We start from the raw sequence: 16,258 nt of genomic DNA, 5'->3' as shown, positions 1-16,258 counted from the left end.
TTTTCGCAAAAAGACCTAATTTGTTTTGGTGTTTTGGGAAAAAATCCATATCTTCAATACGAAAGGTCAAAATTTTCAATTGATCGTCGGCTTTTCATCCCACCTACATACACTTTAAGTATAAATCATCAGATTTATAAAGTTTACTTCAAGTACTGTTAAATATCAAAAATATCAATTTTAATGATTTGCCATAAAATGTGTATCATCAAATTGCTAATTTCAAAAAATCAAAATTATTTGATATCAGAATGACATTCTTCGTATTCAGAATGCAATTGATATGTCTGATGTGCTCTAATGTCCCAAAATAAATACTGTCCAAACGTTCATACCCCAGCCCTTAAGGTCTTTGATATTATTCAATCAAATTGATTTGGGTCGAGTCCGCAATAGCCTCATCTCCAATTGTGGTATACCACGCATACCATTCTATGCCGATTCTATGGGCCGGTGTGAAACATGTTTTTATTTCCAATATCAAAACGGCTAGTTCAATTTACCTCAAAACTTGGGAATTGGATTATTTTGGTACAGGGCTCTATGTGAGGTACAAAACACAATACGAAGAAAATATAGCAGAGTCTTGGAATAAAATAATGTGAAAATCACAAGAAGAAATCACACAAGACGCCATACATATTTTTTTTTTTTTTACTACACAAATTGGACACATTGTATTACAGTATAATCAGTCACAGCAGCTTTGGATTTAATAAGTCTATTTATGGCTACAGTATATTTGATGATGAGTGTGTGCTTAATGAATGATGCATGAATGAATAGTGTTCACACAGTTTACGCTGAAATATCTATCCCAAATTCAACAACCACCATCAGATAGGCTTTTTAATACAAGAAATATTTCTGGAAAATCGTATCATAATATTTGATAGCATGAGATGGATAATTGGTTGCCCGATATATCCAGTGGCGCCATCACAGGGGGCATTTAATCTCCCCTAGTTGCCCCAAACTGCCAGTCATAACAAAAAAAAATTGAAAATCACAATATTTGGGGTAAATTTTCTCCCACCCCCGAAAAAATTCCTGATACCACAACTGGATTTATCGCAAACTGCCCATAATCTACTGTTCTTGTGTGTTTCCATCACAACAAAAACCGATTATTGTTATCCAATATTATAAAACAATCAACATAATGTTCACATCTACTTTTTGTCCAATCAAATCGACCATTTCCCAATATCTCGTATGATGCACCATTTCAGTACGTACTATTTGCACCGGTAATGACTAATGTTCTCACATCCGTGTTCAAACAACGGATTATATGCATCATGTTGAAGCATGGACATGAGAGTAAGGTAGGTGAACCCATGGGAAAATGTCTATAAACAATGCATGTTAACCGCCGGAGCACTACCTGCCGATCTAACATTGCCTCTGATTGGACAATTACATGATATCCCCATTTTAATCACCAATCAGAATGGAGTTTTGCAAATAATTTCCCCCATTTTTTTTCCATGGTGAAATTATTCTAACAATGTTGCTTATTGGTCAAACTGATAATGAAAACTTCTTTTTGGCCAATCGGCAAGGTAGTTCTCATGGGGTTGAGAGGTATTCAGTCATGTTCAAAGAATATGGAGACTGTACATGTGGGTTATAATAAGATTATAATGACATTGATTAATGGTATGATTTAATTTAAGCCTTAGAGATAATTTGACTAGGATATATTTAGGCATTTACTATAATCATTATGTTGCAAATGTTTGTAATACCAAGTTTAAGATACAAGTAGATGGCTAAGATCTGATAAGCGACTTCACAACTGACATCATTATACCTCCATGATAATCGGTTATTCCAATTGAAATCCATACACCCCTTATGGAAGACATGATTTAACCTTCCACACAGGGAGTGTAGATTTCAAATGGAGTCGCCCATTCAGGTAACCTCATTTGAAATTCACACCCCCTTTGCTGGAGATTAAGATCATGTCTTCCATAGGGGATGTATAATAGATTTCAATTGGAATCAGTAGGGAAGAGTAGAAGAGTGAGGGGAGGGGATGGGAAAGGGGGATGAGAAATCATACTTATGGTTTGAAATCTTATCCCTTGTAACTGGCCACATAAGTTGCCACAAATACCAATTTGGGAATAAATATCGCTAATCTACATATAAATAAAAGTAACATTTTCAACGATTACAAGATTGTGATTTCACTCTCACCACCAAATCAACTGTGAAAATTCTTAAGAAAAATCACTGATGTGACCGATTTGCTAATCGATTTTGCATCTTTGTGGTAGTGATGATATACTGCTATCTCTCCTTCTAGTAGCGGCTGCCCAATGCAGGTGTTGACAAGATCACACCATGTCAACATGAATTCACTGTTGTTACATGTAACATGTACAAGTTATCACTAAGTGCAACAATTGATGCAGTGTAAGGCAGTCAAGGAGATTTGTCCCCTGCATTTAATGTGAATGTTCACCAAAAATATGCTGAAGCATTTTGACAGTGATATGGACACGTGTAAGAAGATAATCACAACCTTGGTTTACAGAAACCCAGGATAAATTTCATAAAAGCCTATCTGATCGTTGTTGTCGACGCAACAGTAAATTGCCCAAATGTGCAAATATTCTAATATGTGTATTATACGAGTTGTCGGCAAAACACTGACTTTATATTTGTGACCCAACATGAGTAAATGAGGCTTACAAAAAGCCCTTGCTAATATGGGCAAATCTTGCAATAAGTAAAGTAGTAAGACTTTTTAAAGGATTACTTAGATATCCGATTTTAAGTCTGTCTGTGTGAAACTCCCATGCCCACATAGTTAAGACCAAGGGTTCGCAAACCAGAGGTCCTGGGTTCAATTTGTGGCAAAAATATTTAAATACTGTGAGATAGAATTAACAGGTTGACTACAGTCATGTAATCTATATTTTGGAAACTTATGCCAATGAAATAAAGGGTACATGTTTAGGCTTTATAATATTCAATAATCTGTAATCAAACCATATCATAAGAGAAACAGCTTCTCATTGTGCACACTACACCCACAAACTGGCCATCAAGTTCCTAGAAAATTTGCTGCGTATGTGGCTACTGTGCAGCCATAAATTGGTTTCTTATCGGGTATTCAATAACTGGCTGCACTATTCCGATGCAGAAGTTGATAGAGGAGTTCTTATATCCTGAAATATGGTGTGCATCCAGAAGTTTGCCTACTTGACCCCCCAAAAAAAGATTTGTGTATCCATAAATCGGCCACATATGCAGAAAAAGGACAGATTTGTTAACCAGCAAATTCTTAATACATGTTCATTACCACTTATTATTCGCCAGCTAAGTGTTACGTGTAATCCGATTATCACCATGTCAACTGGATCACGCTTTTGAGTTCTACACCACGATCATGATCAAAATGATCGTAACACACGAGTCAATGGCATTATACTATCAATTTCAAAAGGTGCGTGATCCAGTTACCAGGGAGTTACATAATCACTTCGCTGGCGAATAGCCACATTCAGCCTCGTTTACTCACGTTGGGTCAGATTTTCTTTTGCATTCATATCTATACATAGTATTATCATACAACTACAAACCACTGGCTGCTGACGATTGACTGCTTTCAAAAAAAAAATGTTGCAATTTTTTCTGTACATGACAAGCCGAAAATAGCTTGCGATACAACCACAGTGCATCGCATAAGATAAATATCTACAATTATTCAGCATTGTGATGGATAACCCCTATATACTATACTTTTTACAAAATGTAGAGACATGTTTTTTAAAATGCAGAAATGCAACTATCCGCTCCATGAGATGGTAACGCGACCATTCTCCTTACAGACAGGGGATCCAAGAGGAACTTAACATGCCCGTTCCTCTAATTTGACATATACTTGAGAAATAACTTCTTTTCTTTATTTAATAATAATGGTTGCTCCAAGCTGTCGAGTAGATTAATGATTTTGCTTCTGCCCACCCATCCCTAGTATGTGACAGGAGTACAGGGCTTGACATTTCAGGAGAGCAATTCATAGCCCACCTACAAGGTTCTACTCAAGCTCCTCAGGAGTGCAATTCACAGCTCCTTTACTACTACATTCGTTGCTTACAAGCAATCCATAATTTGTAGTGAACCTCCCATCAGGTGTGCAGTACATAGCTCTCCTTGATGTGCTTACAATATCTGTAACAGCTCTCCTGGGATTCCTTCCTTAACATTGTCAGGGGAGCAATTTATAGCCTGCCTGTCAAATTTCAAGCCCTTAGTGCAATTTTTGAGTAAATATGGCAATGATACATTGGAGAAAGTTATTATGTAACATATTGGACCGATCATCAAACCCTCTAAACACAGCTAACTAAATACTTCATGAGCATGTTGGCTGTATAGGATACTCGCAAATCCACTGCCACCTCGGTACTCCAAGGAATAACAGACATCGTGAACTAGCACTGTTGTACCGATCCATCTCGTCACATGACATCATAAATGCCATGTCATGTGACATGTTATGACATATAAACATGATGTCATGTGACCATAAACGATTATCAATTCAACATAGACTCCGATTCCTTGTGGTTAAAGCTCGTACAGGTGATCAAATTAAGCTGAGTATCGAGGTTTCAAAAAACATATCAGGGTTTAATTATCTTTCCAATAAATACTCATGTTTTATACTGTTAGGTTGATAAAGTGTACCCATAAAGTTGTCAAATTTTGGCAAAGTACCACTGAATGACAGCTTTTGTGCATAGTCAATCAAGCACAGACCGCAACTAAGTTTGAACAGATGGTCTTATGGGAATTGAAGTTATGGGATGAGTTGAAACAGGGTTAGCGTTTTCAAACAAGGGGTCAAAAATTTCACATTTTCTGAAATTATGGATCCAAAACAATCGAAATAAGGGGTTCAAAAGACCCTTTAGCAACCTCTAAATGGTAATTTTGTGCACCCAAAGCTAAAAGAGCACCTATGACCCCATGGCACAAATTAGCGCTACCCCAGAGTTGAAACCTAGCCATGAGGACTCATTTCTATGATCAACTTTCCTTTGGACCACTCAAACCTGTGTTATCCAAACAAAATTTTCCAAAAAACAGGGAATTTCCTGAAAAGTGGATAAGTGTGTAGTCCCTGTATCACAAAATACTTGACATAACTGATCTACAAGTTGACCAGGGTAATTCCTAAAAAACACTCTGCTCCAAAAACTGCTAAAACATAGTGACCTCTGCTCCTGAGTGGAACGGTCACAGAATTTTATCAGTTCCCGGGGTATAACATGTTTAAAAGGCCTTATACAGTACACTTTAGTAGGGCTTCTTTTGACACATATTTTTCCAAGTCATCCCAACGCACCTTGAATGATTGCAACCATATAGCTACTGACAAACAACATGCATATCTTTAATTCATCATCATCGATCCCAAACATCTACAAAATTTTCAATTATTTATTTATGTATTTTACGCCTGCCTATGAAAAAAAATATATCTTATATACATGGACACAAGTTAATTTGCTTCACAATATTACAATTGGCATTACGTGAAAGATACAATACAGCTAAAAAACGGATGCTGGTTCTTAAACCAATGAGGGCGCTTTCACAAGGACTTCCAACACACTGCATGCACTCCCCTTCCAAAATTCCAACATTCATGAGCAATTCCTCAAATATCTTTGCATTTCATTCCATTTGTGAGAGTCTTGGCCAACCATTTTTGTTTATCACAAGAACTGATGTATCTTGTATGAAATGAAACGAAATGGTTCTCTCCGATGCGCCACCCGAGGCGCTTTCATTTTTAATTCAGGAGGGCTGTAGAGTGCAAGAGCTATCAATCACTATCACACAAAAGTGGTGGGAGTAATATCGGGCTCTTCCAGTTGAAATCCATACACCCCCTATGGAAGACATGTCCTTAATATCCCACACAGGGAGTGTAGATTTCAAATTGAGTCACTTTCCACTAGAACAGCCCATCACTGACTCTTCTTAATGGAGAGTGTCTGCTGTACTATCTCCATCACCTATTTATGGTTTGCATGTGTGTTTACCAAATAAGGTATCACATTTACCTTGACCCTACAGGGCTGTCAGTGCTCGCACCTAGGTTTCATTATCATTGAGGTTTAGGACTTTTCATTTTTTCGGAGCAGAGCAGGTAGGGTAAACACTTGATTATATTTCTACATGCTCATACTACATACTCTGAAAATTTTAGAAAATTCGCACGAGTCTGTTTTTTCAAAATCTCTCTCCATAGGGCTACATGTAAAGACCAGTTATAGACAAATGGCCCTAAAATAAAACGGACTCATTCATTTTTCCTCAAATTTTGCATATGATGTAGATTTAACATCTGGAATGTAATGCAAGTGGTGTCGTTGCTGCTCTTCTAAATTCATTTATAAAATGTCCGCACCAGACCAAGGTGGCTCCAATAACTACCGATGGCTATTCCTATCATACCCTGCAGATGTGAAACATTAGATTGTGCTTATAACAATGTACATTTACTTAGTGCTATAAAAATCGATACCACTATGCAGTTTCAGGGTACGCTACAAAATGTCCATTGTTCCTTTGCCCTGCAGTGTGCGTACGCATCGTAGTTTGCTCAGGGCCACGTGCATTTTAAATCGCCGACCACATTTCATATAGTACAAGAAAGCCATTGAAAAGTTTAGCGTGTTCGTTCAAGCATATCGATAGACCAGTCCCTCACCTTTGTTGATAAACAATGATGTCAAGTGGTCTATAAACATGGTGCTTAAGTCCCAATCCAGCACAAAGGACTTGCAATGACTTCAGTGCTCAAAATGTGTTACAAAGTCTTTGTGAATTCTGCCCCAGATTTGGTATGTATAATTTACACATACTCCAAATGCTGCCATACTGTGCAATTCCAGTTGAAATCCATACACCCCCTATGGAAGAAATTACCTTAATCGCCCACACAGGGACTGTGAATTTCAAATGGGGTTACCTGAATGGGCGGACTCTATTTGAAATCTACACCCCTGTGTGGGAGTCTGGGAGATTAAGGTCAAGTCTTCCATATGGGGTGGATGGATCTCAACTGGAATAGCCAATTATTTTAAGTTTATGACGATGGTTAATATACTAGGGTGGATCACCGATTACTTATGTTTTTTTTAAATACCACACAGCAAGAAATGTAATTTTTACAATACAATGTAGTTCTGGAATATTATAAAAGGCAAGTTATTTTCACTTTTGATCAAAGCGCAATCTCGGATCACTTTTAAATTGGTTAAGGTTTAGGTGCAAGGAGGGGCGTATTGGACAAAAACCATTACAAGCTTGCATGTTAGATACAAGGTGAAACTGGTGTATGCATAAAAAAGCCTAGTGTCTTATATACTACAGATATGTTTACAAAGAGGTTGGACAAGGGAGTCCGGACTCAAAATCGTCGCAAGTGCAAGAAAGTCTTGGGTAATGGCTGCCTCATGTTAATTTTGAAATTGCATTTGCAGAGTAATCAAAAAACCTGATAAAATTGTTTATTTCATAAGGGCATCGGTTTGTGATTCTTCGCCAGGTGATTCAAGTTGCTCTGGAAACATCTCAATCCCTATACCCTCAGACTCAAGACCTGATCAGTGCAACATTTTTGAATGACAAAATGTAGCTATACAACTTCTAGCACTCACATGACGAGATGGCTTCATGTATTACACAATGGTAATCTAATCATACTGGATTGTCATGCATAGGAGCCAAAATAGTGTACCTCCGGCATTTATCAACGATGATATCAAAATTGGGTGTCTTTAACTTTAAGCATTAACGTGCCACTGAATGAGCATTATCACTACAATGCATTTACATCAGTGGCGTAACTAGGGGGGGGGGGCAACGTGCCCCATCCTTAGGAGGCGCCAAATTGACCCAATTCAGCATTGATTCTGTGCCCCTCCAAGCCCTGAAAGTCAAAATTTTCACGCGCATTTCAGCACAAAATCAATTGAAAGAACATTTTAAGACCGATATTCAACTTCTAATGTAACCAAAATTAATCATCTGTCCAAAATTTTGCACACGGATTGTTCCAAGAAAGGGGGGGGGGGCACCATTATGTATCCTTAGCCCTGTATGTATCCTTAGCCACAACCCCTAGCTACGTCACTGCCCTGGTCTAAGATATTCTCGGGTGGGTGGGGGGGGGGGTAGGGGCGCCAATTTTATTTCTTGCCCCGGGCGCTACCAACCCTAGTTACGCCACTGATTTACATAATGCAAACAAGCAGCATCATGAGCATGTACATTAAATCACCTGTTTGTCACATGCATTGTGAAATAATCCTGAGGTACAATACTTTGACTTTCATGAGCAAAGCGCAAACATAATAGAGTTAAGACTCTCTGGTCCAGCCTCTTTTGCTTACATTCGACATTAGGTCATGTCTTACAAGTGGAGGTTTAATGAAATAAAAGAAAAGTTTTTACAAAGAGAATGAATTCTATTTCCTTAATTGCATAAATCAACATAATTTACATTCTTGATGTCAACCTTAAAAATTTGGTATTCCAAACCCGAGAGAGATGTTACTGTTGTAATTGTTTCTTTGCAAGCCGATTTATAGCGCCGATAAGTAGTATAGAATGAGGCTATTTCTAGAAGATTTGGGATTTGGAAACTTTGACAACATTTATTGAAAAGACTAGTAGATCTTTGGCAGAGAAAATATACATGCATTATGTATAACTGTTGTTACAGAAACTGGCGTGAAATTGAAAAACCTTTGAATTGTGGTACTCATTTCAAGACAATAATGATGTATGTAGTCTCAAACATGTTCATTTGTCAGAACACCACAGAAGGAGAACCAGGACTTGACCACCATCTTCATGCAAGCATGGAGCAAGAATTGGTTTCCCTCGGAATGCGCTTGAGGCAATCGTTGTCATGCAAGCGTGACTTGGATGATGAGTGCATTTAAGAGACAACACTTGACACGATACCAAGATGCTTCAGATGAGACACAGAAGTGTGTCATTTGTCTCCACGCACGGTAGACTAGGACCAAATATCCCCAATGTTCTCCCCATAGCGGACAGTGCTATTGTACATGACGGTATAGGGATTCCCTGTTCTCCTTCTCTACATATGTGCAGTCCACAGTACTTATAACACCAGTAGGGTTCTACATGCATAGAATGACCTTTGGGTCTATTGGGTACAAAAATTCATACTCCACAACTTGAGGTCAACTCTTGAGCTATGCTTATTGAATGGCGGTTGTGAACTTTGCCACCGAAGATGAGATCATTTTGGCTCATAACATAAAAGCCATTCATTGATCCTGCCTTTCATACAGAGGCCTTGAATGGTTAATTACATCATAAAATCATCTGAATAACCAATCAAAATACAGCTTTTAGATCTCTTGGCAATTTTAAGCTTAATCCCATTCAGCCCTACTGACCATTCTTACCATATCTCCTATTGGCTCAATAAATTATATACCCCTTTTTGTAACCAATCAAAATACTTTTTTAAGGCAGAGCATTTGGCCAGTAGTGCTCATTGGGATAAACGTCTTCAGCTTACAAAAAAAAGTGCACTTCGTCATTTTTTCTGATTACAAATTAAGAAAACTTTGTTCAAAATTTACAAATCAAGTGTTTTGCTTAGTAAGAGTAAATTCTGTATATCCAAGTATATGCATACGACCTTTGAACTATGACTTTCAACTTCACCAAATATGACTGCAGTGACTTTGGAGTGAATAAAAATATCATGTGGTTCTGTAGATAGTGATAATAAATAAGATTGATACCAAGCCAGAGACTGGGCATTTTCACGGGGGCTATACTCTGGCTGGCGTAGGGGGTGGCATATATTATGTACAGCAATCTTGTTATGCGACGGTTATCAAGACAATCAAGAACTGCAGCAAATAGTAACTTTACATCATTTTTTTTTGTTAAATGGATTTGCACGTGTGTCACATTACAATCTGTGAAATATGAATATGATATTGTGATAATGATATTTCTTATTTTATTATACATGTATACATGAACTGCCCGCTATGTGTCAGGGACGCTCTGCACTAGGCCCTGTGCCCGTTGCGGTCTGACCTGGGGCCGCATCCGTGTGCAGTTGCGGTACGTTGTCTACAAGACGTACCACACTGCATTTCATAACATAGTTATATTTCTTTTTTCAGTCATTGAAAAAAGTCAGTCATCTTTCGGATAATAATATTAATAATACACATTATACATATACATTGACTCTTACAATAATTCTTACATGTTTTGTTTGCAAAAAAATATCAGTTATTTTGTATACAGCAAAACATTGTGGACAGTTTAAAGTTAAAACTTGTTGATTTTCATATATAATTGTCCTAAAATGGCAAATACATCGACCGGTTTTCTTTGCAAATAGTTTCACCGTACGTGGGCACATTGTTATCAAGCGGAAGCGTGCCGTATATTTTGGCGTCAAGATTTACGAGTTTGCGTTAAACGTTTTGTTGTTGATTTCTGCATTTTGTCCAACAAGGTGGTCGGCTTGGGGCCATTTGGTGGGTCGTGTCGAAGGCGAGGGGGTCAACGGCACTCCCAGACTTTAACATTTAGATCCACGCTGCCTGTGATGACAAATGGTGCTGATCTGTGGAAATCTGTACAAAATAAACAATAACAGAAAATGTTGTGAACACTGAATCGCTCGAAAATTGAAACTATGTCAAACTATGCTTAAGGGTGTTGAAGATATTAAGGGGGTACTACACCCCTGCCCAATTTTGTGCCTATTTTTGCATTTTTCTTGAAAATTATAGCGCATTGGGGACAAGTAAGATATGAATATTGTAGGGTCAAGGACTACAACTACTGCACTGGAAATTTTGTTTCCGCAGACAACAGTTGTGGAGTTACAGTCAAAAATGAGGGAAAACCAATATTTGATCAATAAATCAATAAGTACTTGCTTTGAGTTGCTGAATTTTCACTACAGTAGTTGTAGTCTTTGCCCCTATAATATACATAACTTACTTGTCTCCAAAATAGGCACAAAATTGGCCAGGGGTGTAGTACCCCCTTATAATTGTACTGGTAGTAACTCAATTCCTTGACAACAGCATTGAACTATTCCATTTTAAAACCCCAATATTGATCTGCTGAGGAGGATTGCATGATCAAAGAACCACTGTTGCAGCTGTAATGGTCAAACTTTACCTTAAAGTGGTACTACACCCCCTGATAAATTTTGTGACTAATTTGCATTTTTCTCAAAAATAACTACACACTGATAACAAAAGTTATGTATATTATAGGGGCAAGGAATCGAATTACTTCACTGAAATTTCAGTGATTCAAGACATGTGGTTCATTATATATGTTAAGAAATGAGGTACATTCTAGCGGTACCTCTTTTCTTATCATAAATTACATTTGTACGTACCGCTTGTCTTGAGTCACTGAAATTCCAGTGTAGTAACTGGATTCCTTGCCCCTATAATATACATAACCTTTGTTACCAGTATGTTATTCTTTTTTGAGAAAAATGCAAAAATAGTCACAAATATACCAAGGGGTGTAGTACCACCTTAAAATTCTACTATCTATTATAGTTATTGTAGGTCTTTGTGTGGCCATCATGGGACAAACCCTTTGCATACATATAGCGTACACAGCATAATAGTGTTAACACACAGACTACTCGATTATTATTAACCAAAAGCGTGGTGCAGTTCTGCCAATTGTTTCAAATATTGCTGTCCACGAATTTGCACACATACTGTGTGTTCTACAGTAAAATTAGTTGATAAGACCTGCAGTGTATGGTTTCCCTACTTTTTCACCTACCCACCAGTTCCTGGCATTATATAGTTTGCAATACAAGACATTATCGACCAACTTACCGAATGACGTGACAAAATGATCATGAGCTGCTAGTGTTTTCTGGCATCGCTTGTTCTTGTAGTCCCATATTCTCAGTGTCTTGTCGTCCGATGCGCTGACTATAAACTTGCCGCCAGGATGAAATTGAACGCCTCGTACCCAGTTATCGTGACCAACCTGAGAAGGAGAAAAAAAGGTGAGAGAAAAATTATAACAGAGGTATTGTCGTAAAACAATTTTAAGGTGGCCCTTAAATGAGTTTTGAGCTCATTTTGTGCCCAAATGTCCAAGTGAAATGCTTCAGCTGCCACTGAGGCTAGGGTTAGGTTCAGAGTTAGCAACAGAATCAGTTATATTTAGGGCTTAGGTTTATGGATTAGGATGTTTTGGGTAAAGGTTAGGGCTAAATTTATGACCAAGTTACTGGGTTTTCGGACTAATGACCCTTCGGACTATCGATCTGTAACCAGATTCATACTCAAAAGAATGCTACAAAACACCAGTGCTGATTTTGCTTGAAAAAAAATGACTTCTTAAAAAGTTTAAATGATGACAACCATGGACAGTTGGAAGAATTCAACAATATCTGTGGAAATCAAGAGCTCTCAGACTTTCCGAGAGAATACAATACAACTTGCTGCATGCTGAATATCATTTGATATTATACTGCTGATGAAGTAATGTAAAAATTCTGTTCAACCCCAATTGGGGTGCCGCGATTTATTATTCCAAAGTTTTACAATCAGCAGGCTTGTTGAAATATTTTGCTACTCACCAATGTCATTATGCATACTCCTGCACTAACGTCCCACATTTTGATAGTCTTGTCTCGTGATCCGGATATCAAAAATGGCCCAGAACGTTGACCTTTCTTTATCTATATATGACAGAAAAACAATTAACAACATTTATTATCAAACAAATACACAAAGATATGAATGCATTTCACACAGACAAAAATAATCAAACTGCTAGTGGGAAGGGACCCACCACCATGGCCGAGATATTATATAGTCCGACAATTTTGCAGGCGATTATTTTCTGTTGTGACGGATACCACATTTTCATTTCTTCCCAGGCGCTTCCAGTACAGCAATGCAAATCATCACATACCGCAATGCAGTATTTTGCAGTATGATACAGTGCGGCAACGCAACGCAAAGCAATTGCGGCGTAGTATGAACGGACCTTTAGCAATGTTTTCTGCAGCGGAAGCACATTTAAACCACTGCAGCAGACGCTGATGGAGAATTAGCAACCAGGTCTGTCGCAATGAAAAGTTGCCCGCAGGATGTTGAACTATAAAAGCTCAGCCTATACAGAGTCATGGTGTGATACAAGACCAGCTTGTGTAAACTGACTGAGCAGAACTGATTCACCTGCAAACAAAGTAACTTGTGGATTTAAGTGAACCATAATGAAATTAAGGGAGCAAAGAAAGACAAAGGTGCATTACTGTGAACTATAATACAATATACCATGTTACATAACCAACATACTCTGATACATCAATGAATGTTGCTTTACATGGATTTAGCTCATCAATAAACTGGCTTCACTATGAAAATTTTGTCTTCTCAATCACATAAGGCGATGAAAAAAACATCATGATTAATGGCTATGGCCTTGACTGACCCAGATTTTGCATTTTGGTGATTTTTTAATTTTTGTAGCTGTGTGAAATTAAAGTCATTTTTTAGCCATAAAGTGGATTCATTTTTACTGAAGTTTTTTCTCCAAAATGTCTGCAAAATATTTCAGATCTTTTTCAGCTTTCAGTGATTTTTTAGAGTCATTTAGCCTCTTCCATAAAAAAAATCCTGATCGACTGACCCTACTTGACAAATGTGTCAGAACAGGGTTTTTTTTGGTCACCAAAACAACTTTTCTTTTGTTAATGTTATGATCCCTTCCTTCATTGTCACTATATCAGTGCATTCTGTACTTGGAATGTTGATTACGTTACACAGGTGTGCGCCCACTGATCTGCTGTAATAAAAGTAACCGCAACATAACATACAAACACAAGATGGCCGACTTTCCAAATCAATATGTTTACAAATTGCAACCAATAAAAGGAATTTGCTCCAAGTGCACCAAGATCACGAGGACATGTATACGTCACTTTGTTCCCAACCAAAACTCAAAAGGCCATAGCAGAAACCAAACAATGTATTCACCATATATTAAACCATTGCTGTGACATCAGTCTATTCAATAAACTGTAGATTATTTTCTACGAATCAACACTTTTCTGCACGAATCTACAGTTAAGTGTGGATTCGTACAGAGAAGTGTGGATTCGTACAAAACATGTAATCTACAGTTTATTGAATAGAATTACGGCTGTTTCTAAATTAAGTGATAGGAAAAGGGACATTATCATAATATCATGAACAAATAAAATAAAATGAACGACATTCAAAAATTATGAAACCATTTTACACTAAAAAATACAATGAATACAATACTTTATTTGTACATGCGCTGAACTTACGTTTTTCCAAAATTATATAATAGGCCTACCGAGCTTTTATAATTGTATAGGCCTACAACATTGTATTTGTATGTAAAATAATAACGCAAATTGTGCATTTTGAGTGTAATTCGGCCATTACACTTTCATTTGTGTCATAAATATATTATTCCGCCAAGATTTGCATAGACCTATGTTTTTCTTTTTCAACTTATTTTTAACTAAAAATATTTTATCTTTTGTCGTCTTTTTTTCTTTTCCGTTATTTTATTTTATTTTTTTAAATTTCAGTCGCTTACGTATTTTTTATTTAGGAAACTTTGCTACATAATACATTCTGTATCAATGCATTTATTTATTTGTTTGTTTTGTGCATGTTTATTAATGATATTAGCCACCGTAGATCTATTTTCTGTTTAATTTTTATTTGTCTTTCGTGTACAAACTACATTTTGTTTCATCTGGTGGTATTTTTGCATGCTTGAATATTTACCTATATCGATCAGTAGCCAGTAGGCCTATCCGATAATTAAATATTATGATTAAATATTATAAATATTTATTATAATTACATATTTTAATAATATGATGAGTATCATTTTATTATGAAATGTAAAGCTTAGGATACTCTGAGACAGGTTTTTCTGTCTGATATTAAGTCTATTTAGAATACCACAAACTTAAGTAGGGTATAGGCATAACTATGATATTTTTATTGCTATTATGGGTGCTAAAGATAAGATATTTTACAAATTGTGTGTGCTCACATTAAGGGAAGGGGTATGAACGTTTGGACAGTATTTATTGTGGGACATTAGAGCACATCAGACATATCGAATTGCATTCTGAATACGAAGAATGTCCTTCTGATATCAAATAATTTTGAGTTTTTGAAATTAGCAATGTAATACACATTTTATGGCAAATCATTAAAAATTGATATTTTTGATATTTAACAGTACTTGAAGTAAACTTTATAAATCTGATGATTTATACTTAAAAGTGTATGTAGGTGGGATGAAAAGCCGACGATCAATTGAAAATTTTGACCTTTTTCAAATTGAAGATATGGATTTTTTTCCCCAAAACACCAAACAAAAATAGGTCTTTTTGGGAAACAAATCCATATCTTCAATATAAAAGGTCAAAATTTTCAATTGATCGTCGGCTTTTCCTCCCAGCTACATACAGTTTAAGAATACATCATTAGATTTATAAAATTTATTTCGAGGACTGTATTATATCAAAATTTGTCATAAAATTTGTATTATATCGTGAATTTCAAAAATGAAAATTATTTGATATCAGAAAGACATGCTTTGTATTCAGAATGCAATTCGATACGTCTGAGGTGCTCTCATGTCCCACAAAAAATACTGTCGAAACGCCATAAACGCTCATTCTAGATCCCTTAATGCAGCTTTTACTGTTCGTTCAGGTATTTCATGTGAACTTATTTTATGTTTATTCTAGTAGTGTTTCTAGTCTTTATACTGCTTTTGACTATACCTAGTTGTGTGGTACAGTAATAATAAAGGCCGCATAATTATTATAATGTTAGGGACACTCCATTTGACTTCCAGGGGTGGGGGGGGGGGGGGCTGGAAGTTGAGGTCGGGGCTTTTTTCCGCGTCGAAGTTTTGTTGTGGTTTCTTTTTTATTTGTTTGTTTGTTTGTTTTTTGCCGCTTAAGTTCAGGGAAATGTAGGTATTATGGTTCAGACCAACCAAATAAAACGGATTCTTCCTCTGTTTACACATTTAAAATGGGACACATGCTTACCTTTGTTCGACTAATATAGAATCATGTTTTAGGTCCTTTTCCCTTTTCGAAAGACATCTTCAAAACAAATCCCGTGAATCAACAATATATCCTTTG

The 16,258-nt window shown here is 36.8% G+C and overlaps 1 protein-coding gene across 1 annotated transcript in view; it reads right to left on the bottom strand.

Annotated features, from left to right (window-relative positions):
- Positions 1-644: 644 nt before the first annotated feature.
- LOC140168523 (lissencephaly-1 homolog) overlaps positions 645-16,258 on the bottom strand; it is an 86,661-nt gene continuing 71,047 nt past the window's right edge. Inside the window, exons 9-11 of the mRNA XM_072191924.1 lie at positions 12,680-12,781; positions 11,925-12,081; positions 645-10,682 (exon numbers count right to left, since the gene is read on the bottom strand). Of these exons, the coding sequence (XP_072048025.1) occupies positions 10,609-10,682; positions 11,925-12,081; positions 12,680-12,781 (333 nt within the window). The 3' untranslated portion in view covers positions 645-10,608. The remainder of the gene's footprint in view (positions 10,683-11,924; positions 12,082-12,679; positions 12,782-16,258) is intronic.

The sequence above is a fragment of the Amphiura filiformis genome, chromosome 13, assembly GCF_039555335.1.
Source record: "Amphiura filiformis chromosome 13, Afil_fr2py, whole genome shotgun sequence".
In the NCBI taxonomy this organism is placed as follows: domain Eukaryota; kingdom Metazoa; phylum Echinodermata; class Ophiuroidea; order Amphilepidida; family Amphiuridae; genus Amphiura; species Amphiura filiformis.
The sequence above is the reverse complement of the archived record's forward strand: the minus strand, read 5'-3'. Positions and strand labels throughout refer to the sequence as shown.